The 24,119-nt window shown below is 49.0% G+C and overlaps 6 protein-coding genes across 8 annotated transcripts in view; 4 read left to right on the top strand and 2 right to left on the bottom strand.

Annotated features, from left to right (window-relative positions):
- LOC120961691 (ribonuclease P protein subunit p25-like protein) overlaps positions 1 to 11,758 on the bottom strand; it is a 28,625-nt gene extending 16,867 nt beyond the window's left edge. The window contains exon 1 of one of the 2 annotated variants that reach the window (XM_040385645.2): positions 11,508 to 11,758. The gene's annotated coding sequence lies outside the window, so the exon portion shown is untranslated. Of the gene's footprint in view, positions 1 to 5,228; positions 5,436 to 11,507 lie in introns of those variants that run through there. The other variant, XM_040385644.2, reaches the window with a different exon arrangement.
- LOC120949158 (klaroid protein) overlaps positions 1 to 11,827 on the bottom strand; it is a 175,224-nt gene extending 163,397 nt beyond the window's left edge. Inside the window, exon 1 of the mRNA XM_049606370.1 lies at positions 11,814 to 11,827. The gene's annotated coding sequence lies outside the window, so the exon portion shown is untranslated. The remainder of the gene's footprint in view (positions 1 to 11,813) is intronic.
- Positions 23 to 1,595, top strand: LOC120961692 (uncharacterized). Its single transcript, XM_040385646.2, has 4 exons — positions 23 to 824; positions 895 to 1,058; positions 1,125 to 1,251; positions 1,325 to 1,595. The coding sequence occupies exons 1-4, from the start codon at positions 514 to 516 to the stop codon at positions 1,443 to 1,445; spliced, it is 723 nt and encodes a 240-aa protein (XP_040241580.2). The 5' UTR covers positions 23 to 513; the 3' UTR covers positions 1,446 to 1,595.
- On the top strand, positions 5,762 to 11,502 carry LOC120961690 (aromatic-L-amino-acid decarboxylase). 2 transcript variants are annotated; one of them, XM_040385639.2, is made up of 6 exons: positions 5,762 to 6,414; positions 8,606 to 8,790; positions 8,951 to 9,873; positions 9,941 to 10,080; positions 10,417 to 10,603; positions 10,676 to 11,502. In XM_040385639.2, exons 1-6 carry the CDS (start codon positions 6,285 to 6,287, stop codon positions 10,845 to 10,847), a joined length of 1,737 nt encoding a protein of 578 aa, XP_040241573.2. In that variant the 5' UTR covers positions 5,762 to 6,284; the 3' UTR covers positions 10,848 to 11,502. The 2 variants fall into 2 exon arrangements, with proteins under 2 accessions (XP_040241573.2, XP_040241575.2); XM_040385641.2 differs by having other exon boundaries at positions 5,764 to 6,414; positions 10,700 to 11,502.
- A 287-nt stretch (positions 11,828 to 12,114) lies between the features above and the next one.
- On the top strand, positions 12,115 to 15,017 carry LOC120953013 (membrane-bound alkaline phosphatase-like). The gene is made up of 3 exons (XM_040372661.2): positions 12,115 to 12,898; positions 13,062 to 13,396; positions 13,598 to 15,017. The coding sequence occupies exons 1-3, from the start codon at positions 12,736 to 12,738 to the stop codon at positions 14,813 to 14,815; spliced, it is 1,716 nt and encodes a 571-aa protein (XP_040228595.2). The 5' UTR covers positions 12,115 to 12,735; the 3' UTR covers positions 14,816 to 15,017.
- Positions 15,018 to 15,499: 482 nt separating this feature from the next.
- LOC120950572 (importin-7) lies at positions 15,500 to 24,081 on the top strand. Its single transcript, XM_040368709.2, has 9 exons — positions 15,500 to 15,884; positions 17,580 to 19,529; positions 19,606 to 19,737; positions 19,824 to 20,000; positions 20,296 to 20,432; positions 20,516 to 20,837; positions 20,918 to 21,077; positions 21,149 to 21,292; positions 21,378 to 24,081. The coding sequence occupies exons 1-9, from the start codon at positions 15,801 to 15,803 to the stop codon at positions 21,440 to 21,442; spliced, it is 3,171 nt and encodes a 1,056-aa protein (XP_040224643.1). The 5' UTR covers positions 15,500 to 15,800; the 3' UTR covers positions 21,443 to 24,081.
- The last annotated feature ends 38 nt before the right edge of the window (positions 24,082 to 24,119 follow it).

Raw genomic sequence — 24,119 nt, 5'->3', positions numbered from 1 at the left:
GGTTCCCCTTGTTTTTCTTTGCTACCATTTCGTACTCCATTAAAACCCCTCTCCTGTCGAGCTACTGCTACAACAATGCACCTTCTTCCCCTATTCCACTCGGGGTCTCTGTTGTGGATAAAAACTGCAATGCCCGTGCCATCGCCCTTAGAGCAGCGATTGAATTAAGTCACTCGTTATTTGCCTTAATTCGATAATGATTGTCGCGTACTCGCATCACGCGCACTACTACTGATGGTGATGGCTGACACTGGCCACTAGATACAGTGACCAAACCCAAACCGAATCGACAACTGTACACGAACAAACCTTGACGATCCCCTGCATCCGACACAGTATTATCACACACACATCGGGAAAGTTGGACACCTCGTTCTGTTCAATTTAGACCCATTTCAAAGCGGGTCATCCGGAGCTACTGTCAGTACGTTGCGTCCGATCGAAGTGAGTGTACTACAATCCCCCCCAGCAGAAGTGTGTTGTGTTGAGGCTCACATAATCCAACGATTAGCTATGTTGAGGATCAGCAACAGTGCTATGAACTTTAGCACCTTTGTGGTGCTGGTAGCTGCATGCAGTGCGCTTCCAAAAGACACTCCAGAGCTGGTTCCGGAGGACACTGAAACGCTCGATGGGCCACCGTTTCTGGCCGAACTGCGTGACCAGTGCCGCAACACGACCGGAGATGATACGACGTTCAACGAGCTGAAGGAACACATCTCCACCGATCTGCCGAAATGCTTTATGGCCCACGTCAACATGGACCAGCTGAAGACGGACACCTCCAAGCTGGAGGAGCAGGAAAAGAAGAAGCTGTTTGAAAAGTGTGTGTCCTTTTGCGTGTAGTTGATTTTCAGAGTTAAGAATACATTCTCAACGCTATGATCATTTTAGAATCTGTGAACAGATTAACGAATCTGTCACCTGTCTAACGCCGGTAAAGGCTAAGCTGAAACCGTGCCTCGACGAGGAGGATGTAAAGATCATGGAGCAGGTTGTGGCCACCGTACCGGAAGCACTGAACATGGCTTGTACCAACAGTGGCGCTTTGTTGCAAAGTATGGCGTCTCTGCTCTCAGCAAGTGATCAGATGTGATTTGGTTTTTAAACTCATCTCGTTCCAGAATTCACCGAGCCTGCGTATCGATCCTGCGCCATGGAACTACCACCAATGATTGAGGAATGTACGAGCGAGCTTCCCGACAGCATGGAAAGTCTACCATTTTCGCAATACTCCGAAAAGCAGTGCGGGTGAGTGGTCGTCTTGCACGACCAATTCATCAGTTCATCAATAGCACTCACCGTTTGAACGTATCTCTTCCAGCGAAATCTACACCATGCGGGACTGTTTCTCTCGAAGAATCAAAGAGTGTGGAGCCACGGGCTACATGGACTTCTTCATACTGTTCTACCGGAAATTGCTCGCACTGACGCCATGCAAATAAGACATGCAAGCTAACAAGACATAATGATCTTCCCCGGGCGACACCTATTCGTCATGTTGTCTTATCTTTCCAATAGGCTTGTTGCTGGTGGATGTTCTCCAAGCGCACAAATGCTAATAAAAATTTTGCCTTTCGTTATTTTCGATCGTACATGACTCATGATTGGCTCCATTTTTTATCACCAACCAATCAAAACGGTGGTTCCTCGGAGGGTATGGCCTCGGCAGTGTGTGCACGTTGTCCAACAATATTCCTCTTAACTACAGAGCTCATTACTGCCGAAAGGGAATACCCTCTACAGCTCCATTACTAAGAGGTGTAAAATGTGTGGAATGTAGACTGAAAAAAACAGTTCTTACCTCCCCACTACACCCTTTTTAAATGGAGGACCGAGTCTTTGGTGGTTATCATAGCGCCAAACTGCGTTACATCGATAAACGTTTAAGACTCAATCAAACGAACCAACCAGACCAGGCCGCACAAGAGGGAGTAGGAGTGTGTGGCGATCAGTCACCATTTTAAAGAACTGTCCTCTTTTTTTTCTTTTTCAAAAAGCAGCATGATGCGACAGATGTTGACAATGCAATTAGCAAACAGTTCATAATGGGATTCGTGTGACAGTCTGCGCAGCGCGCGTGGAAAGCATCGTACGCAACTGAATACCATGCTTTCATCACACACACACACAGATGCACAATTTCACACGGCGCTGTGGTGTGGTGTGCATCATCAAATGGCCCGGGTGATTTCAAGTTCAATGCACATACACGCGGCTGGCTGCACTGAACATGCATGCATCTACGTAAGACGCATTAGACGCGTTATCAGAAAGCTAACAGAAGGATAATCAATATCGCATGTGTGGCGTGGCTCGCCAAACAAACCGCGCACTTTTGCGTGCTGATATGTCCCTTTGGAGCGTAATGGATAAAATAAAAAGCAGATCATGGCATGCGTTTGCTCAAGTGTGCGCCATCGATCAAAATCGAGCCAAGCGATCAAGCCGACCGGGTGGAGGTGTGATTCAAACGTGCCTTTGCCCACACATACGCACACGGAGCGGTACGGAGAGCAGGTGAGACACACGGGAGGGAAACTTATGAGCCGGAATGATTCACTTAATATCACTTCGCTGGCTCGTGATTGATGTACCAAACCCACTCGCGGGTCTCCCAACTTTTATCGCAGCATTATCTGTGCCGCACACACGCTTTGGCGTCAGATTTAACACACCGAAAAGTTCATTGCGAAGGCTCGCTTTCCGCATATCAGTGCGCTGTTTAATGCGCACGGATCGTGCGCGGTGGTAGATAACGATCGAAATATATGGTTGACAACGGTTCGTCGCTGCGGAATTAAGCGCGGTGCTGCGCCGCATGTACGGCCACCTTTTATCTGCCCACTGGCAAGACCACAGGGTGAATCTTTTCACGTACGTTCCTGTTCGTGGTGTACTTTTCATTCACAAAGAAGTATAGATCTAAAAAGAAAAATATTAATATTACTTAATAGTTAATAGCGCATGACCAGGCGTCCCCATCAAGTGGCCGTTCTTACATAAACTCAGCTGCTTTAGGAAAAAGGAATTATCTTCCAATTATACCTTTATCGATATTACAATAACTAGCAATGATATGACACAAATGCTGTGATAAGAACCAGCCGCTAATTGTCACCGATTTTTTATCACTTTAATGGACATTTTGTTTATGTTTTGGATTATGGAGCGAACAGAACACATCCAAAACAAAACCCCGGCCCCGGGGGTGTGTGATTCATAATGCAACAAAAAGCCGCTGACGTCTGCCGCTGAGGAAAATGTGCACTTTTCACACAACGAAACATTTTCATCAATCAGCGGGGAACTCCCCACGCACGGCGCTTTCGAAAAACACGATTTTTACATAAACCATCTGATCTGGTTGGCAGCATTTTTCCGTCAATGAAAATACCGTTTTCTACGCTTTCCATCAGCATTCCAACCGACCGTAGTACGTACATCCGCATCTCTGCACCTTGGGTGCCTCATTCGCAAGTGCCCACTGTCAAACAAACGATAAATTTCCACAAGCTCCGGTTTGCGCGGGTCAGCTGCTACGTAGGGTGAAAATTGTTTGTTTAAAAACGTTTAACCCTGTAAAAAGAAGCATTGAACATTGTTCGACGTCACGCCCCAAAAAATACAAACACCCGAAGCCGATGTGGCTCGATGATGTCGTGAAGAATAACAAACAATATCACACATAATTGATCACTTGATACTCGTATTTGTCACCGATGTATCTACAATTCTATCACCGTGGTAACACTCAGTGGCCGACCGTTGAAATTTGCTTAAACGTGTTAATTGGCGAAATCATCCCCCAGACAGCTGTGGCTGGAGCACAGCCACGCTCAATCTCCATTTATGCTTGTCATTGGAGTTGGAGAGTCTCCTCATCATCAAGTAGAGTGTCTCCCAAGCTGACCAGTGTAACATGAGTTCAAAGTACAAGTACAACGGGAGGCACCCAGAAGGAGCATGACACCACACCTGACGTCAGCTTGAACTCCCAGCACCGTTGGATCGTTCAAAGTCCAACCCCAAAAATCATGTGCAGAAAGAAGGTGTTCTCTATCTCCGGACATCTGCACATCAAAACACAGCGAACCAAGCGTATCACGGTAGCCTTGTAAGACGTTCAGTGAATGCATCAAATTCCCTGGGGGGAATCACCACAAACTAGTCCGAATTCGACATCCGTCCGTTTATCTAAGGAAGGCGCGATAGTAGCACATCACGATATCAGCAGCCGCCCACTGCTATCAGCAGCGAATGATACAGGAACACCCCAAAACAAGAACCAATTAAATGAAGAATGTAAGGAATCTCAACAGTTGAGGCGGTATACCTTGTACACTCCAAGGGGAAAGAAAAACAACACCCCAAAGCTCGTAAACCGATCAGAGTTTATGAGTTTTTATGAATGAAACGTGAGAAAAACACGGGCTGTAAAAATAGGCCTTTTTTCTTGAAGACAGCAGAGATCACACACAATTCCGTGTGCGTGGGTAGTAGGGACCAAACCACCACCAAACGTTTTCCAAACATCCGGCAAAAGACCACCACATCGGGGTTCTCTCTGCTATTCCGCGAATGATGGCCTAGAATGGAAGTAGATCGTGACGGCCACACAATGATATTTTCGTTTGATTCTTTTTTAAGTAGGTAATAATGGGAGGGTAAACATATATTAAAAATGGTAAAGCCGCATAGCTGTGGCATGATTCAGGGAGCGTTCGGTTGATGCTCCAGCCCACAAGAAAACCGATCTGTCGATAGAAGAAGGACGCCAGAAATGAAGTCATCCCAGCAGCAAGGATATGAATCACGTTTTTGGAGAGTGAACTCTCGGTGCGGATACTGTGGGAATTGCCAAGCAATGCGGAAAGAGGATGTAAAAGAACAACTACAAGTAAAAAGAGATTGAGTAGACACATGATGGATCAATTTGGGGGCAAAACAACCCATTGGCAAGGTGCCTTACAGCTGGTTCCCAGTGTTGTCAAGTATCCACATCAAATATTCCAATCAAATCCAATATCCATTATCATAACTGGCCTAACTGATAAAGCTCGCTTGCTCTACCCTCGTGGCTCGAAGTCTTAATTATTTCACCACCTCGTGAAACCACCCGACACTACACCTGCTGAAGATGTCTTCCAACGGCCCTATCGGGCCTCCTGAATGACGTTATCCCAATTTTGGGGTCGTTTTCTATTTTTCCCACCAACTACGCTTACCTTAATAGTGGGCCACCAACCACCGCAGTCTGAACTTGATCTGGGTTGAAGATCAAACAGAAAGCCCGATACTTCTTTCGGAAGATGTGACACAATGCACGGAACACTTCACCAAACGAAAAGAGAGAAAATAACGCCTGCGACGCGTGCGGTGGTTGGATACTTCCGTTCACACGTGTGGTAGCGGTCCACCCCCTGGCGCAGAAGGGCGCGTCATGCGTATAAACACCCTCCCCCCCCCCCCCCCTACCAATCACACGACGCGGTCGCGGTCTGCACGGAAATTGCATTGCCCCGAAAGTGTTTGCGAGCGCCAAACCACCCGAATGCCGAGAAACCAATCCTTCACGCCGCCGCTCGTCGGTCGGATTCGTCGGTCCGGTTCGGACCGTTCACGTCATCGTCGTTATCCAAAGCGCGTGTCTCTTTCGCGCATTCGCGCGATTCCGCGCGGTAATTACGCGCACACGAGTTCCGTCGCCGTCGCACGGGACGTACTCGCGCAACGGAACGCGATGCGATAAAAAGCTTTCGCCCGGACCCGAACGCCGTCAGTCACGATCGTTTAACGAGAGCGTACGCAAACCCGCGGTACACAAGCTAAGAAGAAGGTCCTCTCGAGCCAGTACTAACGAGTTGGCCACAGAGTGCAGTAACGAACAGAAGAAACGGGTCGCAGATACACGCGAAAAAAATACCAAGCATCAAGCAAATCCAATCGTAAGGAACCTGCGGGGAAGGATCACGTTTATAGTTTCAGTGTGGTGCACAGCGGTGTATATCTTTAACAAGGTGTGACACAAGCGTCAAATCAAACGAAGTGTGCAAAATTTATGCAAACACACACCCGGTGGTTGAGTTGATAAAGAGTTCAAACACCGCCAAGTACGTCAGACGACACGACGACTACATCCTTAGTGTAGCTGTGAAGATTTAACACCTAAAATTAAAGTTGGTGAAGCAAACAGACACATCAGTGAATATCAAAGTGGTGAAAAGTGCAAGGACATTCAAAATTTGTCTGCCAAAACAATTGAAGAAAAACAGTGCCACACAATGAATACGGAAGAGTTTCGCAAGTACGGCAAACAGATGATCGACTACATCTGCGAGTACGGGCAGACGATAGACGAACGGGACGTCGCCCCGACGGTCGATCCGGGATTTCTACGCAAATTGCTACCAGGTACGCTTATTTCTTACCCCTCCCCCCTTCGAACCCTTCGCAAGACAATTCTTCTTCTCTCCGTCATCCTCTTGTGCAAATTATCACCCGTCCCCTTAGTTCTTGTTAGTGTGCTGTGTGCTTGGGGTGTGATGTCTTAACAAGCGTACGCCCCAGCTTCCGTCAGCAGAAGCTCCGCGACTGTACGAACACGATGAGATCCATGTCAATAGACAGCACGCTCAATTAACAACTCTCTCGCGCAGAGTTTCGATGGCGAGTTTCGTAATTTTGTGACGGCAATTGAATAATTACTACCTGCCTGTCTTACACTGATGGATGGAATGTAATTTTGAAGTGTGAGCTGATTGCATAGGAGAGATATGTTGTTGAAGTGCCGATTTGCCAGCTTAGCAACAATCATGACATGAACATGTACACATGAACAGATTGATACTACTCCCTACTATTGTATATTGTCCATTTTCTTTGACTTCTACCGAAACATGTGAATGTGTGTTTTTTTTTACAAACCTTTACACCCATTGACCCGATATGGCCTCCTGGCTCAACGTACCGTGACTCCAACAGACAGGGACGTCTGACGATGACGTGCAAGCACTCCTCGTCTACTGTCCGTTGTCGCATGCGATAAGATTAACCCATTCATGGTAATCCGTTTTAAAAGTAAGCAAAGGCCTAAAGACCCGCCCTGTCAACACTACGCCCGCGCCCCAAGGGGGCTCGAGCTGTCTCTATTTTAGCGGTCACGTTTCACCATCCGCCGGGGCACGCGTGTGATCCAAGTACTGTGTCGATGTGAATCATCGTCGTGTGTGTAAACGAAACCAACCTTGAGCAATTTTTAAAACAGATCCTTTACCGAACGAACTGTTCCGACCGATCGTGTGTTTGTGACGTATGTGCCGAAAGTGACACCCTGTCCCGCACAGGAAATGTGTATACTTCCTTTCATGTCTGCAATAACACAGCACACCAAAAAAAAATCGGTCATACTGTTAAAAATAACACACACTTGCACACCGGGACACACATTGCGTTTACATCGCGTTTACAAAATGCTGACAAATTGGTGCGGTGAAACAGCAAGAATCAATTTTCAAACGGCCGGACTCCGCTCTGTGTTTGCTTGCTTGTGCTGTGCTAGACATGATACCCCCTCCCCCCGGTCACCGGTTAAGGGCGGTTTTGTACCGGCGGGTAATCGGCAACGGATCGCTAAGCTAACGGATTACATCAGGCTGCTCAATAGTTTATTGATTTAACGCTTCACGGTGCTAAACGCTGACAAGCTTCCGAAGCAGTTTAGTGAATGAATTAGGGGCCGAGACAGCAGGGCGGGGATATCTCCGCCACTCGATCACTTGATTGAAGCATGCTCCGCTGTGTTGCGGCTGGGAAATGTCCCGGATGTCTTGTGCTTCGGGGATTCACACGGCCTCTGTAACCGGCGCGCTGATGTTAACTTGAAGATTAAATATTTAAAATAGAAACAGCACAAGATGAAAGGAGTCCGTGTGTGTCCAATTTGCAGGCCAGAATTTATCAACAATTTTCCTTGATAGCCGCACTTTAGGGCACACTTGTTGTCAAGAGTTTCGATGAGAAGATATAGAATGATTCACCGCGTGCTACTTACTCTTTTGAACACCACTCAAATCATTTCTTTTTGATAAGGTAGTGTGAAAAAGAGTGTCCACATTAACACATTTTCCAAGAGAAAAGGGAACTATTAAACACCTCAGTCCAAGGTGTAATCAAAATTGCGCATCAATGCACTTCTACGCTGTACCAACCGGTTGCAGAATCGAACTAGCGTCTCAGTTACTCAACAGACGGTTGCCAAAATACATAAACCGAGGGGGTAAAACGCTGAAAAACAAGCAGTAAGGTGGCCAACATCCAACACAAGCACAATGGGTAGCATTAACAGACCTCCAAAGGGTGCAGATTAATGCATCGAAACCATGACTAGTCGCTCAAGATCCGCACCTCACGCTTGTGTTCCTCTCTCGAGCAGCTAAAATTACAAACCCGATCCAAGATCGGGAGAATAAACATACAATAAACGACCAGCTACTAACCGAAACACTATTACCGTGGCCGATGGCCGGTGCGTGCGTGAATTCACGTTCGTGCTGGTTTGTGCACCGTTTTCCCTCCTCCTCCTCTCGCTCTCTCTCTCCAACAGAGGAAGCGCCACAGAAGGGCGAAGACTTCAAGCGTATGCTCGATGACGTCGAGACGAAGATCATGCCCAATATGGTGCACTGGAACCATCCGCGCTTTTTCGCCTACTTTCCGGCCGGCAACTCCTATCCTTCGATCCTCGGCGACATGCTCAGCAGTGCCATCGGGTCAATTGGCTTCTCATGGGTAAGTTTGTAGTTAAAACTGTAATCCATCATGTCCCAGTTGCGTCAAACGTGCGGGGCAAATATTTACCTTGCTCTTCGGAGCTGCTTTTTCTCTCCCTCGTCGGTTCATTCATCTCACTTGTTTGCTGCTCGCGCTTTCTTTCCCTCTCTCTCTCCAGGCATCCAGTCCGGCCGCCACCGAGCTGGAAACGATCGTCCTCGATTGGTACGCGAAGGCACTCGATCTGCCGTGCTTCTTCCGCAGCGACGCCAAGGGCTCGAAGGGCGGTGGCGTACTGCAAGGATCCGCGTCCGAGTGTGCGCTCGTGTGCATGATGGCGGCACGGGCCCGCGCCATCAAGGAGCTGAAGGGCAACCATCACGACGTGCACGACAGCGTCTATCTGCCGCAGCTGGTCGCGTACTCCTCCAAGGAGGCACACTCATCGATCGAGAAGGCGGCCAAGATGGCGATCGTGAAGCTGCGCGCACTGGACACCGACAGTCGGGGCGTGTTCCGGGGCGATACGCTCCGCCAGGCCATCCAGGAGGATCTCGCCCAGGGCCTGACGCCGTGCTTTGTCGTCGCCACCGTCGGCACCACGTCGGCCTGCGTCTTTGACAATCTGGTCGAGATTGGGCAGGTGTGCCGGGAGGTGCGCAGCATCTGGTTCCACGTGGATGGTGCTTACGCGGGCAATTCCTTCATCCTGCCCGAGATGCGCCGCTTTAAGGAGGGGCTAGAGTATGCGGATTCGTTCAACACAAACCCAAACAAGCTGCTGCTGACCAACTTTGACTGCTCGGCAATGTGGGTGAAGGATGTAAAGCTGCTCACGACAGCGCTGGCCGTTGATCCGCTCTATCTGCAGCACGAGCATAGCAGTGCGATTGATTACCGGCACTACGGAATTCCGCTCAGCCGTCGCTTCCGTGCGCTGAAGCTGTGGTTTGTGTTCCGCTCGTACGGCATCGTTGGGCTGCAGAAGTATATTCGCAACCACATTGCACTGGCGAAACGGTTCGAGACGCTGGTGAACTCTGACGATCGCTTCGAGGTGCGCAACGACGTCAACCTTGGGCTTGTCTGCTTCCGACTCAAGTAAGATACGTTAGTTAAGTGGTAAATTAGCATTCTTTCTTAATGCATTTTTGTGTTGTCTTTGCAGACAGCAAGATCGAATTAATCGGGACCTACTGGCAAGGATCAACCAGTCGGGCAAATTCCACATGACCCCCGCAATGGTACGAGGCAAATACATCATTCGTTTCTGTGTCACCTACGAACACGCCACCGAGGAGCATATAGGTAAGGTTTGGAGCACAGGGAAGGGCCCCTTACGATAGTAGCAACACGTGTCGGGGCCAGGTAGTACATCTCGTAAGTTCGCAATGAAGCGATGCCGCTTCCGAATCGTTGCGTACGCATTAGCATAATGGTGCGGTATCGATTTTCCCTCCAACCCCTTGGTTTGCGATAAGCGAATGTACACACAAGGCACGACGCGGCATGATGCAATCGTACTGAAAGGATGTTATCAGCAAACGTGACACCCTTTACGATAGCACGATTGAGGAAATTGTCCCGTACTATTTGGTGGGGTAATAAATATTCATCGCACCCCTATCCCCACATTTTCAACAGATTACGCATGGGAGGAAATTAAAAACTACGCCGAAGAGACGCTGGCCGCCGAATGTCCGGAAGAGGTGCAGGAGCAGGCACTGCCGGCGACGAAAAAACCGCCCAAGAAGCTTACCCGCAGCATGTCCACGCGCTTCTCCTTTACGCGCAGCGTTTCGCGCGAAATCTTCGAACGACAAAACAGTCGGTAAGTCTCGATTTGTGGTTGTTGAAAGCCCCGTTCCGGCCTGAAGTAGCAAGCAAATTGATAAATTAACAGTCCCCATTTGCCCTGTTTCACCAGCTCTCAGCTTACGGATGGCTGCACACCGATCGTCATCGTCGATACCGACGACATCCTGGAGAGTTTGCAGCGCGCCTCGCGGATGAACGGTGAGCGAAGTTCGAACGACACGTACGACACCGACAGCACGGAGGAGGCCAGCAATTGACTAAGCCGAGGCAACTCCCGCAACTCCTCCCCGTCCTCCTCGTCGTCTTCCTCCTCCTCGACCGCCAATGAGTCTCCGGAAGGGGAGGAAACGGAGGGAAGCACAGGATCGACGATCGCTCGTTGCAATTCGATCAAGCGATCCTGCGGCAAAGACAACGGATACAGTCGGCTGCAGCAGCAGCAGCAGCAGCACCGTCAGGACAGCCACGCGCAGGAAGCGGAATCGAGACCGACCAAGTCGAAAAGTTGCTCGAATATTAAGCAGTTGTGATAAGGCCCGCTTCGACGCAAACACGTGGCTACGCCCGCTCCCGGCGAGCCATCGGCTTTTTAGCAAGCATTTATCTTTAATCGCTGTTAGTAGCAGGACCGACGCAAGTACGTCGTACCGACTGAGAAACAAAAATGTATTATTTATTGATAATGTGAAACAAACAAACAAAAACCAAGCGCTATTATAGCCAGGAAGTAGCATAGAATCTTCCCCCTAGGTGCAGGAGGGCTTAGTTATGTAAGTTTTGTTTTCCTTCCTGACCATGACACTAAAATCATTTTAAAAAACTTGTGTGCCCCATTGTGGCATGTGTATAATCTTAAGGCTTTGTATAGTTGCACGAGCAAACTGCGTAAAAATAAATTGTCCCATGTCTGAACTAACCGTGTCGCTTGCTGCTTCAAGGGTTTATTGTTTACGTTGCCGGATGGGTGCGAAGAGCGTGCCGGTATGAACGAATCCAGCTGCAGTTTGCTTCCAATTGGACACGGAAATCGTGTTGCAATCCACTTTACACATTACTTACAGCACAGTGAGCAATTTAAAACGATTTAAACAAGACTTTAAATGGATCTTTTCATTACATTTTGAGCACGAAACCAAAACCACTGCATCCTCGTTTGATGGAGGAATAAAGGCTATTATTACCCTTAAACAATGCTTATCGTATAGGAAATCGTCATGACATACCTGCAGCAGTGTTTTTGATTCACGAAATGGAATAATTCACATTTATTTCTACTTTCGCACAATCGTTGCTCCAAGAACCACGAACATGCTCGATTTCAAAACAAACAATTTATGCCCCACAACTGACAGCTGTCAACCCGTGTCACACTGGGCTCAACGAACGTAGACTTGGACAACATTTTAAATATTTCGTTAACCTTTCGTTCAGATCGGTTTTTTTCATTGCACGATCTTTTTTTAATTAAATTTCTGAACGGTCTGAACGGAGCAATCTTCTATGCTATATTGTCGCTTAAAACATTATGTTTTAACAGTTTTCAATATTTATATAAAGAATAAAACAAAGTCCTAAGTAAAATCTCAAAACAAAGGTAAAGCACAGCAGCTAATATGCATTAGGCAGATGGTACAAAATTCATTCGTATGTTATCTTAATTGCCCAATAAACCTTGAACGAAAAAAAAACTTACACAAAAAAGTTGCATAATGCTGCAATTGTATCATAGAAAACTGCTTTAAATTCACCAACCATGCTGGCACGAGCATAGAGTTCCCTCCTGGCTTACCGATGTTGCCGTACAAAGCAAATCGGGTCCTTTAAAATGTAACACTCACCACCACCACGCTCTATATATACGTGCCTTTTAACTGACTGACTCCATATCATTACGGAAGCTGACTGAGAAGCAGATGGGCGCATCAGCCACAGGTAGCCGATCACTGGGGGTAGCGTAATTCGTACCGGTGAAGCTATCCGTCGAGCACGCGTTTTTTTGCAGCCAAGCTGCAGGTGGTGATCGCCATTGAGTGTTGTAAATAGTTCTTATAAAAGCAGGATCTAAATCCTTAGAAAATTCAATTGATCTCACTTGCTATCGCTAAACCATTCCTCACTAAGGCCACCATTCTGTTCTGCTCCACTATGAAAGAGTGTTTTGTGTGTTCGCGTACCGTACTGGTGCTAGTCATTGTGATCGTCTCCGTACACCGACCCCACCATCCTAACGCACTGGAACTTCTCGGTGCGGCAGATTCTCTACAGCCAAGAGCAGTGGCGAGCGCAAATGTGACCGAAAGTGAAAGTGGTATGTATGAGCGGCGGGTCCGTCTCCATTAGCATTACGGAGCAATTTACGGAGCAAACGCAGCCCGCTCACGCATGGGCTGTTACACACATTAGAAGAAGGCGAAGTGATCCACCCAGGCAATCGATAGTAAACGATCATGTTCGGTGTTTGCTTATTGCAGTTCATCCGCCACCGGCAGCAACCATTGCCGAGGAACGTTCCACCCCGGAAGAGACCGGCAATGAAGCGCACCATCGGCAAAAGCGGCTCGTGTCGGCCGGTGAGTACGAGAAGACGGCTCAGTACTGGAACATTGGGGCGCAGCTGAAGCTGAAGGAACACCTGATGCGACAGCCGAACCGTAATATTGCTAAAAATGTGGTCTTCTTCCTCGGTGACGGTATGTCGATACCGACGCTCGCGGCCAGCCGTATGTATCTCGGGCAGCAGCAAGGTCATACGGGCGAGGAAAGCCAGCTGTCGTTCGAAGAGTTTCCCGACGTTGGTCTGGTGAAGGTAAGCTGGTGCGCGGTTGATGTGGGCAATACGGGGGCGGCGATTGTAACTGCAACAGTGTATTATCATTTACAACACTTTTGCTTACATAAATCAACAAAATCACGTCGATTGAACGTGACAATATGGTGAAATAAGGCGTTGATCGCCACCAACCTGACTGGATCATGATTTGATCGTCGGTTTTCGTTCTCTTTCTAGACGTACTGTGTGGATAAACAGGTAGCCGATTCTGCCTGCACCTCGACGGCTTATCTGTGCGGCGTCAAGGCCAACTATGCAACGCTCGGTGTAACGGCTGCCGTCAACTATGGTAACTGTGCCGCTAGCAATGATCCCCGCAACCAGGTCGAATCGATCATGGCCTGGGCTCAGGCAGCGGGCAAAGCAACCGGAATCGTTACCACCACCCGTGTAACGCACGCCAGCCCTGCCGGTGCCTACGCCCATACCTCCAACCGTGACTGGGAATGTGATGCCGATATTGTGCGATCGGGTGGCGATCCGGCTCAATGTCCCGATATCGCCACGCAGCTGATTTACGGCGACACGGGCAAACAGTTTCGCGTTATCCTTGGTGGTGGTCGTCGCAAGTTCCTGCCGCGTACAATGAAAGACGAGGAAGGTATCCGCGGGCAGCGAATGGATGGTGCTAATCTGATTTCCCAGTGGTACTATGGTAAACCGCTCGGCACGGCACGGTACGTGTCGAACCGGCAGGAGCTGATGGCGCTCAACTTTACCGAGGTGGACTACTTGCTCGGCCTGTTCGCGGCGGACCATCTGAAGTTTCATCTCGATGCCCGCCCCGACTTGGATCCAACGTTGGGCGATCTGACGTACGCCGCGATACGAACGCTGGAGAAGTACCCCGAGGGCTACGTGCTGTTTGTGGAGGGTGGCAAAATTGATCTGGCCCATCACTTCACCAAGGCACGTAAATCGCTCGACGAGACGGTACAGCTATCGGAGGCGGTGCAGGTAGCGCGGCAGCTCACCACGCAGGACGATACGCTGCTCGTCGTGACGGCGGACCATTCGCACACGATGACACTGTCGGGGTACGCGACACGTGGGAACGACATTCTTGGCCTGAACAGCCAGATCAGCGACGGGGATAGGAAACCGTACACGACGCTAGCGTACGCGAACGGACCGGGCGGGCCGGTGCCGGGCCCGAAGGGCCAGCGGCCAAACATTACCGAGTCGATGATAAAAGACCGAGACTTCCAATTTCCGAAGGTGGTGCCGATGAAGTACGAAACGCACGGTGGCGACGATGTGGCACTGTTCGCGTACGGACCGTGGTCGCATCTGTTCGGTGGAATGTATGAGCAAAATGTTATACCACACCTGATAGGGTACGCGGCGTGCATCGGGAACGGGGAGCACGCGTGTTCGACGGTTGGCAGTTTGTAAACAGTTGGGCTGCGCGGTCGCTTTTTTTTTAATCTGTCGTGTTGTATTGTTGTGTGTTTGTAAATAAAATTCCTTTGTGTTTTTAAGTTATGCTACGGAGTAAGAGACGCTACAATGTTTGTTTGTTTGCTGTAAAGGTTTAGGAAAGAAAACGAATAAATGTTTTGGCGGGAAGTGGTTAGATCAGACGATAGAGAGTCTGGCAAGAACCTGCACTTCCCCATTTACGGCACGCACAAATAAAATTAGGGTAACCCGGTGGGAATTTGGCTAGACGCCTAAGCTGGTTTAAGCTCTGGAAATGATTAGATTCTCATCGGAACCGTTCCTCCGTAGCAATGACCGACTTGACATGTTTAGCTAAACAAAATTCTTGTTATTGTTGTGCAAGGATTACATTTTAGTGTGTTTTATCTCAATGTTACATTCTAATGACTTACCTGAAGTAAATTTATATTGACACATTTTATAATACGACTCTTTTACAACACAACTAGAAGCTTATACAACTTGAAAAACAAAAAAATGAGTTCAATCGAACCAACTCAATGCTTACTTTTCGATTTTAGGAATTTCACTCTTCAAAAACACAACCGATTCAAGAAAATTGTTTAATGCCGCTTTTCTGTCAAGCAAACTACCAGCCCCGTGTTTCGTTAAATCTGATGACATCTTCGTTAAAACCCCGCGTTTGACATACCGACGATCGGCGCTAAAACCGCGTGTCTGCAATTTGCGGTGATTTCCATCCGTGCTGCTATTCGCAATTTCTTTTTACCGGCCGGGAAATACGTATAATTCGGCGCATCGGCTGCGACTCGCCACCCGCAGCTGTCGTCACGCTAGCGAAAGAAAGTGTCTTTGCCGGTGCATTTGCTGCCGTAATTTGGAGTGTGTGTGCGTGCGCGTGTGATTTTTGCGGAAGCGGCTCCTTAGTTCATCCGTGCTGCTGCATCCCTCCCGTGTAATATCCGCCCCGAACAACATGGATACCGTCAAGATAAGCGAGCTGCTTCGTGCCACCATCGACCCAGCTCAGCGATTGCAGGCCGAGGAGCAGCTGAATCAGGTGATAATAATGCTCCCCCCACCCCTCGAAAACAATCTTCCGCCGGAACAGAGCATGCACACGCCACGCGACACCCCCGTGTGCCCCGGTCCCGGCTGTGGTGAGGGATCTGGAAAATTCGTCGGATGAGCGCACACACGCACACGCTCACATCCATCGGTGTGACGCGCGCGCGACGTGGTGTGCGGCGACGTGGACCAGGGTGACGGGCGGTCGGCCGGCGTGTGTGGGATAGGGTGAGAAGACCGCATTGAGGGTGGTGGAAAATATTTACATGCGAGAGACACTGGAGCGCCCGTTCCAGTGGCAATTGCCCCGAGGAATCATTTCAGCATCGCCAGCAAACGCGAACATGAGTTCCGATGGAAGCGAAGTTCGTTGTCCTTGCTGTAAACAAATTGCACAATAATGTATTATCAAGGATTACCCTTGAAACACGGGGCACACAGCAAAAGGGTCTCCTCCCGGTGTCGTGCACAACTGACTCACTGAGAGCGGAGGGAAGGAAGGTGTGTTGGTAGAAGTATCGTGCTCCTCATCGGCACATCATTGCCACCCACCGGGCAAGGGCATCGAGACCTTGCCGCCTACCTGTGGATGCAAGAACGAATTCATTGACCAAACACTTAAACCTCGCCCCATAGCACGGAACTGGATGTTGCCATTACAACGGGCTCGGGGTAAAATAAGTCCACCGTTTTCGAGCTCCAATACATTGTAGAGGAGAGGTGATGAATTTGGCCAGCTAGAATTTGTATTTCTTGACAAATTGTACGGTATCGTACGTTCAGCAGATGTATTGAATTAATTAGATCGTCTGCGCGAACACCGCGATAGAACAATGAATAGCGCTCCGCAGCTCTCGTCTGTCTCGTGAGAATGCGAATCACACACAGACACACACACATCACACATTCCAGCATGATTCATTCGCTCAAATCAGAATAACTGCCCTTGTGGAATGGTTCCTAGAGCAGAAGCAATTAAACCGCGCTAGATAGTTTTGATTAATTTAATTGATCTTTCGGTGAATAAGGAGTAGTAAAACTGAAATCATCAACCTTGTGGAAAAAAACACCGTTTGCCTGCGCTTACTTCACCCGAAAATGGGTCAGCATTGCCTTGACTCTGTAGCTTTTTCGGTTGGTTTCAAGTTTCAGCCCATCGGCGGTTGCTATGGGGAGGGGATGATGTGCATTATCACAGGGGCCCCAAGGTAGTGTAAACATTGTCCGAAAATAAATTTCCACCATTTCGGAAGCAAGCGAGAACGGTGGGTCGATTTCATTTGCATAAAAGCGGGCTGTTAAACATAAATTGTAGCGCCCGCTGGTGCGTTGAATCTGCTATCCGATTGCGTAGCGAAGATGGGTACGGTAACGGTAGCAGCACCGGGAAAATGTGATACAATGACATCCCACCGGATGTCGATTTTTATGATCCGATCCACTCACGTGGTTCCCTTACAGACGCTAAACATCGATCGGAGAGTTGAAAGGAAGTGGAAGGGAGGGAACGCATTATAAATTTCAAATTTCGATCACGCCGCGCCGGCGGGTGTATGCTTATTCCACTATCAGCGTGCCGGCGGTTGCTGAAATTAGCATGTTGACTCATGTTGCGGTTTATTTCTTTCTTTCTTCCCCCACGCGCGCATGTGCGAAATGACACCTACACACACACACACACACACAGGTACACAAGATCATCGGCTTCCTGCCCACCCTGATGCAGGTGATCATGCAGAATGAGCTGGAGATTCCGGTCCGGCTGGCGGGTGCGATCTACATGAAGAACCTGATCAACAGCAGCTGGCAGGACCGGGAGGCGGAGGGCGGCAATCCGATCCCGTTCGCGATCCACGAGCAGGACCGGGCCATGATCCGGGACACGATCGTGGAGGCGATCGTGCACGTGCCGGCGGAGGTGATCAAGGTGCAGCTGTGCTTCTGCCTGAGCCACATCATCAAGAACGACTTTCCGGGCCGGTGGACGCAGGTGGTGGACAAGGTGAGCCTGTGCCTGCAGAACAGCGACCCGAACGCGTGGCACGGTGCGCTGCTGTGCATGTACCAGCTAGTGAAGCACTACGAGTACAAGAAGTCGGCCGAGCGGGGCCCGCTGACCGAGGCGATGAATCTGCTGCTGCCCCAGATCTACACGATCATGATGAGCGTGATCAACGAGCCCTCCGAGCAGAGCGTGCTGCTGCAGAAGCAGATACTGAAGATTTTCTACGCGCTCACGCAGTACTCGCTGCCGCTGGAGGTCATCACGAAGGAGGTGTTCGCGTGCTGGATGGAAATCTGCCGCCAGATACTGGAGCGCCCCGCGCCCGACTCGGCCCACATGGAGGAGGAGGAGCGGCCGCAGCTGCCCGCGTGGAAGACGAAGAAGTGGGCCTCGCACATCATACTGCGCATGTTCGAGCGGTACGGCAGCCCGGGCAACGTCATCTCGAAGGAGTACAAAGAGTTCTCCACCTGGTTCCTGCAGACGTTCACCAGCGGGCTGCTGATGGTGCTGCTGAAGATACTGGACCAGTACCGGAACAAGATCTACGTGTCGCCGCGCGTCATGACCAACACGCTCGACTACATCAAGACGGCGGTGTCGCACGCGTTCTCGTGGAAGATGCTGAAGCCGCACATTATGGAAATCATACGGGACGTCATCTTCCCGCTGATGTCGTACACGGACGCGGACGAGGAGCTGTGGGAGAGCGACCCGATCGAGTACATTCGCAAGAAGTTCGACGTGTTCGATGACTTCGTGTCGCCGGTACAGTCGGCGGAAACGCTGCTGCACAACTGCTGCAAGACGCGCAAGGGCATCCTCACGCAGGTGATGCAGATCATCATGCAAATCATCAACACGCCCGGGCTGGACCACAAGGAGAAGGACGGTGCGCTGCATATGGTCGGCTCGCTGGCGGAGGTGCTGCTGCGGAAGAAGATTTTCAAGGAGCAGGTCGAGCAGCTGCTGATGCAGTACGTCTTTCCGGAGTTTGCCAGCCCGCACGGGCATCTGCGGGCGCGGGCCTGCTGGGTGATGCACTACTTTAGCGACATCAAGCTGAAGAACCCGCAGGTGCTGGAGCAGATCATGCGCTACCTGAGCAACGCGCTGCTCACGGACAAGGATCTGCCGGTGAAGGTGGAGGCGGCCATGTCGATGCAGATGTTCCTGATCTCGCAGGAGGAAGCGGCCCCGTTCCTGGAGAGCCAGATCAAGGACATTACGATGGAGCTGCTGCGCATCATCCGCGAGACGGAGAACGAGGAGCTGACCTCGGTGCTGCAGAAGATCGTCTGCACCTACTCGGACCAGCTGCCGCCGATAGCGCTCGACATCTGTCAGCATCTGGCCACCACGTTCAGCCAGGTGCTCGAGTCGGACGATACCGGGGACGAGAAGGCGATTACGGCGATGGGACTGCTGAGCACGATGGAGACGCTGCTGGCGGTGATGGAGGAGCATCCGCAGGTGCTGGCCGCCCTCCACCCGATCGTGCTGCAGGTGATCGGGCACGTGCTGCAGCAGAACGTGTTCGAGTTTTACGAGGAAGCGTTCGGGCTGGTGTGCGATCTGACGTCCAAGAGCATCTCGCCGGACATGTGGAAGCTGCTGGAAATCATTTATGAGGTAAAGGGGGGAGCTTTTTTTGTCAAGTGATCATGTTTCGGCAACTAATTGGTTTTTTTTTGCTCTATTTCCACAGCTTTTCCAGAAGAATGGAGCGGAATACTTTGTCGACATGATGCCAGCACTGCACAACTACATTACCGTCGATACGCCCGCTTTCCTGTCGAACCAGAACCACGTGATCGCGATGTACAACATGTGCAAGTCGGTAAGAGTGTAATTTGCTTATGTTTATGAACATAGTTAAAACATCCGGAGGAGATAATAAATGGTAAAATTGTTCATATTAAACAGGTCCTCACCAGCAACGCCACGGAAGAGTCGGAGTGTAGTGCAGCCAAATTGCTAGAAGTCATCATCCTACAGTGCAAGGGACACATTGACGATTTCATACCGAGCTTCGTAGAGCTGGCACTGATGCGACTGACGAGGGAGGTGAAAACGTCCGAGCTGCGAACGATGTGCTTACAGGTTGGTTGGAATTATTCGAAAGTGTTGTGATATACATGATTTTCCAGGGGTTCTCATAGTTGTGAGACACTTCCTTGACTCTTTCTGATAGGAAGTGATCTTCAGGAATTTGGACGCTATAGTACCCGTTTTGGGCAAGCTCCTTAGAATTCTAATTGGATTTGTCCAACAAGTCCAATTCTCATTACAATTCATCACGTAATAAAGAGTCAATAAAGTGTAACACAGCTATGAGTACTCCTGGAAAACCCTGTAAACCCTTTAATGATGGCAATCTTTCCTTTGTATTACACAGGTGGTTATTGCAGCGATCTACTACAATCCTTCCCTGTTGTTAGACATTTTGGAAAAGATCCCAATTCCGGTGCCCGATTCTTCGATTACGGCTCACTTCATCCGACAGTGGCTGCACGATTACGATTGTTTCCTTGGGTAAGGGTCCTGTTTTTGTCATCATAATTCTTCTACATTTATACCAAACTAACACCTCATTATGTACTCAAACCACCTTGCAGCATTCACGATCGTAAGCTGTGCATTATCGGGCTGTGCACGTTGCTGTCGCTGGGCGAACGCAAACCGACCGTGCTGAGCGAGCTGCCGGACAAAATCATTCCCACGATGCTGATGATTTTCGACGGCCTGAAGCGTGCCTATGCTGCCCGTGCCTCTGAGGGTGAGGAGGAGGAGAGCGAGGACGAAAGCGAAGACCTGGAGGATGGGCTGTCGAGCGACGAGGACGATGTGGATGAGATGAGCCCGTACTTGAAGAACATGCAGAAGATGGTGCAGGAACGGGGGGCCGAGGCCGGGTTTGAAATTTCTGCCTCGATTCAGGTGCGTGCGAAGAAGGAAGCAGGACTACTTGTTTTAAGGGAAGTTTCATGGAAAACGGGCTCTCTTTTTTATGACTATAGGATGCCGATTCGGACGAAGACGAGGACGACGATGACGATGATGATGACGATGCGGATGAAATCGATGAAACAGCGCTGGAAAGCTACACAACGCCGCTGGACGATGAGGAAAACCCGAACGCGGTCGATGAGTACATTCTTTTCCAGGACGTTATGAACAGTAAGTTGCCCTTGCTCAAAGACTTCTTTTATGGAACAATGATGTTATGCTTCTGCTTTATCCTTCCGTAGATCTCCCCAACACGGATCCGACCTGGTATACGATGCTTACCAGAAATTTGAACGCATCCGAGCGAAAGAACCTGCAAGAGGTGCTCGTGTTGGCAAACCAGAAGAAGGAAACGAAGCGTTCGAAAGAGATTGAAAAGAGCGGTGGTAAGTGAGATATGCCCCCGTTTGGAAGATCCGTCACTGTTATGTATTAATTCCCATTGATTTTTTGTGGTTTCTTCCCCCGCAGGATATCAGTTCACGCAGCATCAGATACCGACCACCTTCAGCTTTACGGGGCAGAAGCAACAGTAATTGCCACTTCCCGCCGTTATACAGCACAGCGACGACATGCAAAATAGCCAAAACGCCCCCGCGCCCCCCTTGCAGTGTGTAGCGGTGCGATGGCTCCATGGGACACCCTTTGGTCTCTCGGTTGCTACACAACACGGACATCCTTAACACACAGTGCGCTTACACGCTGAACGCTAATTTAAAAAAGCCCGCCTAACTGCTACCCACGTCCCACTTTCGCTAGAGGCAAAAGTGGCAACAAAATAAACCCAACCACTTCTCTCCCAATACACGAGCACCACCACTCTCTGGTTCAGAAGACGGAAGAACGATGGGTTTCGGTTCTTAGTTCGGTTCCGGGTTGTTCTCCTCCCGCTGCCGAAGACGCTTTTTGGTATGTAAACAACATTCTTTCGATAAAACGTTCACGTCCTTTACACGATCAGCGGTGATCGGTTGTGGTGATCGCGTATAATGGACCCCAAAAGCACTCGGGATCGATTCCGCAGCAGTTTCGTGTCTGTATGTGTGTGTGTGCATGCATATTTTTACGCTTATTTCTTCATAATCAATCATCATAGTGGTTTGTTTGTTTGTTTGTTTCTTCTATTACTATTACTGTTCGCCCAGTGTTCGATTGCTTTAATATCTCCTTAACACCGAATAAGTGTGCGTGTGTGTTTGTGTGTGTGCGCGTAAAGAGTAAAAGGATAGAAAGAGATTAGAAGGAGAAAGAGAGTTTACAGGAGGAAAGGGAATAAAAGAGTTAGTGAAGGACTAGTTAGGTACGTTTGCCTTAGCGGCAAAAGCGCATTTAAAGGCGAGTGCACTGGAACTCATCAACAATTAAAAACGAAACAAACGACTTTAGCGCGACATGTCGCCTAAAAACTACATACAAAAAAGCTCTATTATTATAACACAGCAGCTCCCCGTAGCATATACGATGATGTACTAAAAGCGTAACTGTTATTTAAATACTTGTTGAAAAAAATCGCAAAGCGTATATTGTCCTCCCTCCCCCTGCAACGGGGTTGATGATGGTGGTTCGTGCTTTTCTTCAGCACGCAAAATCCAACCCCGAGATCGTTTGCCCCCTCGTTTAAGGAAAGAGGCGGAGAGAGAGAGAGTAACGGGGGGCCAAGAAACGACAATGTGTTAGTGAAAATCGAAACAGTGCGGAACAGAGACTCTCCTGGCTGGCGGGTGGTGGTCGTGGTGGTGATGCTGGGGATGACTTAGTTGTCCATCAAGAACACCCCACACGCACCCCGCTCCCCTTGGACGAGCAGCAGCTATTCCGACACAACACCCATTTTGAACAGAAGCAGTGAGGAGACGTACGCGCGGTGTCCTCGCTGCCTAGTTCTGGATCCAACTGTGATATATTTGATCCCAACTTTAACCCCCCTCCACGGTGCGTTGCGGGACAGGTCCTGTAGATAGTCCTCCATCGTGGGCCCGGGTGAGTTGTTTGGCGAGAAAAAAAGGTAAAAGCAAGAGCTCCATCCTACTACGCAGCGGCGCTTTATTTTGAGCTCGAGCTTGTTTAATTTTTCTCTAATTGTGTTTTGGGTGAGAGAGTGGGCGATGTTTTTTGTTTGATTTATTTGAGTGGGTGGGGAAAAACCGGGACACGCGATACGCGCGATTGTACATCGGGAGAGTAGGAGAGGGGATAATGTGTTTGAGTAGCAGCGTTGGGAGAAGTAAAAGCAGCAAAGCTCAGCGCAAATGCAACTGTTAAGAGTTGTGAGCCTTTAAGTGTGGCACTGGCAAGAAGAGATTAGAATGCATCTTTTCAAAGTTAAAACAAACTGGCATCAAATTAAACGGGGGAAAAAGCCAGCAAAAAGAACACATTCACACACGCGCGCGCACATAAAACGATTAATCAATTGGAGTAAAGCAAAGCTAGCACACACCCACACCCTTTGTATATCACAGTGTGGGCAGATGCGTTCATTTAAAGGACACAAAAAAGCGTGTTAGTTGCATGAAAACGCGATTGAAGTTATCTATTATATGAAAATTATTTCAATGCTTAAGGAAAACGGGCAAAAGTCTTAGTCGATCGGAACACACCTCAGCAGCAGCAGCAGCAAACACGCGCGCCACAAACCAGACAGACTCAACAACAAGCACACAGCTCTTACAGTAAAACCGCGCTCTTCTTTGTGTACAGAAAAACCACTCCAATTTCCTTTACTGAACAAGAAGGAGGAGGAAAACAAAACAATAGATAAGTACACTTTATTTGTAGGCCCCCATTTTAAAGAGCACACTGCGCCATTATTGTATGCGTGCTAAGCAACTAGCAACTAACCATTACCAAACAATAGTGACAGCAAACAAAACGGCAGGAATTAAGTGAAGAAATAGGAAGAAGAAAACAGTAATCTATAAACTCTGTTGCACGAATTGACCGAATCATTCACACGAGAAGACACAAAAACACAGAAGTGAAAAAGAAAAGGTGTGAAAGGGGGTAACAGGCGTAAACGTGTTAGGAAAACAATTGTAAAACGAAGGCAAAATCGAACCGAAAATATGCTACAAATAAACGAAAACAAAAGGAAACGAAATAGAGAAGACAAAAAACGCGCGCTGGATGAGAAAAACAAAATATATACATATATATTGATTATAAACATGGATAAGCGAAGGAAAATTGTGTGTTTGCAAATGAAAGAAACAA

Source organism: Anopheles coluzzii, chromosome 2, assembly GCF_943734685.1.
Source record: "Anopheles coluzzii chromosome 2, AcolN3, whole genome shotgun sequence".
NCBI lineage: Eukaryota > Metazoa > Arthropoda > Insecta > Diptera > Culicidae > Anopheles > Anopheles coluzzii.
This window is presented reverse-complemented; position numbering and strand designations above follow the sequence as displayed.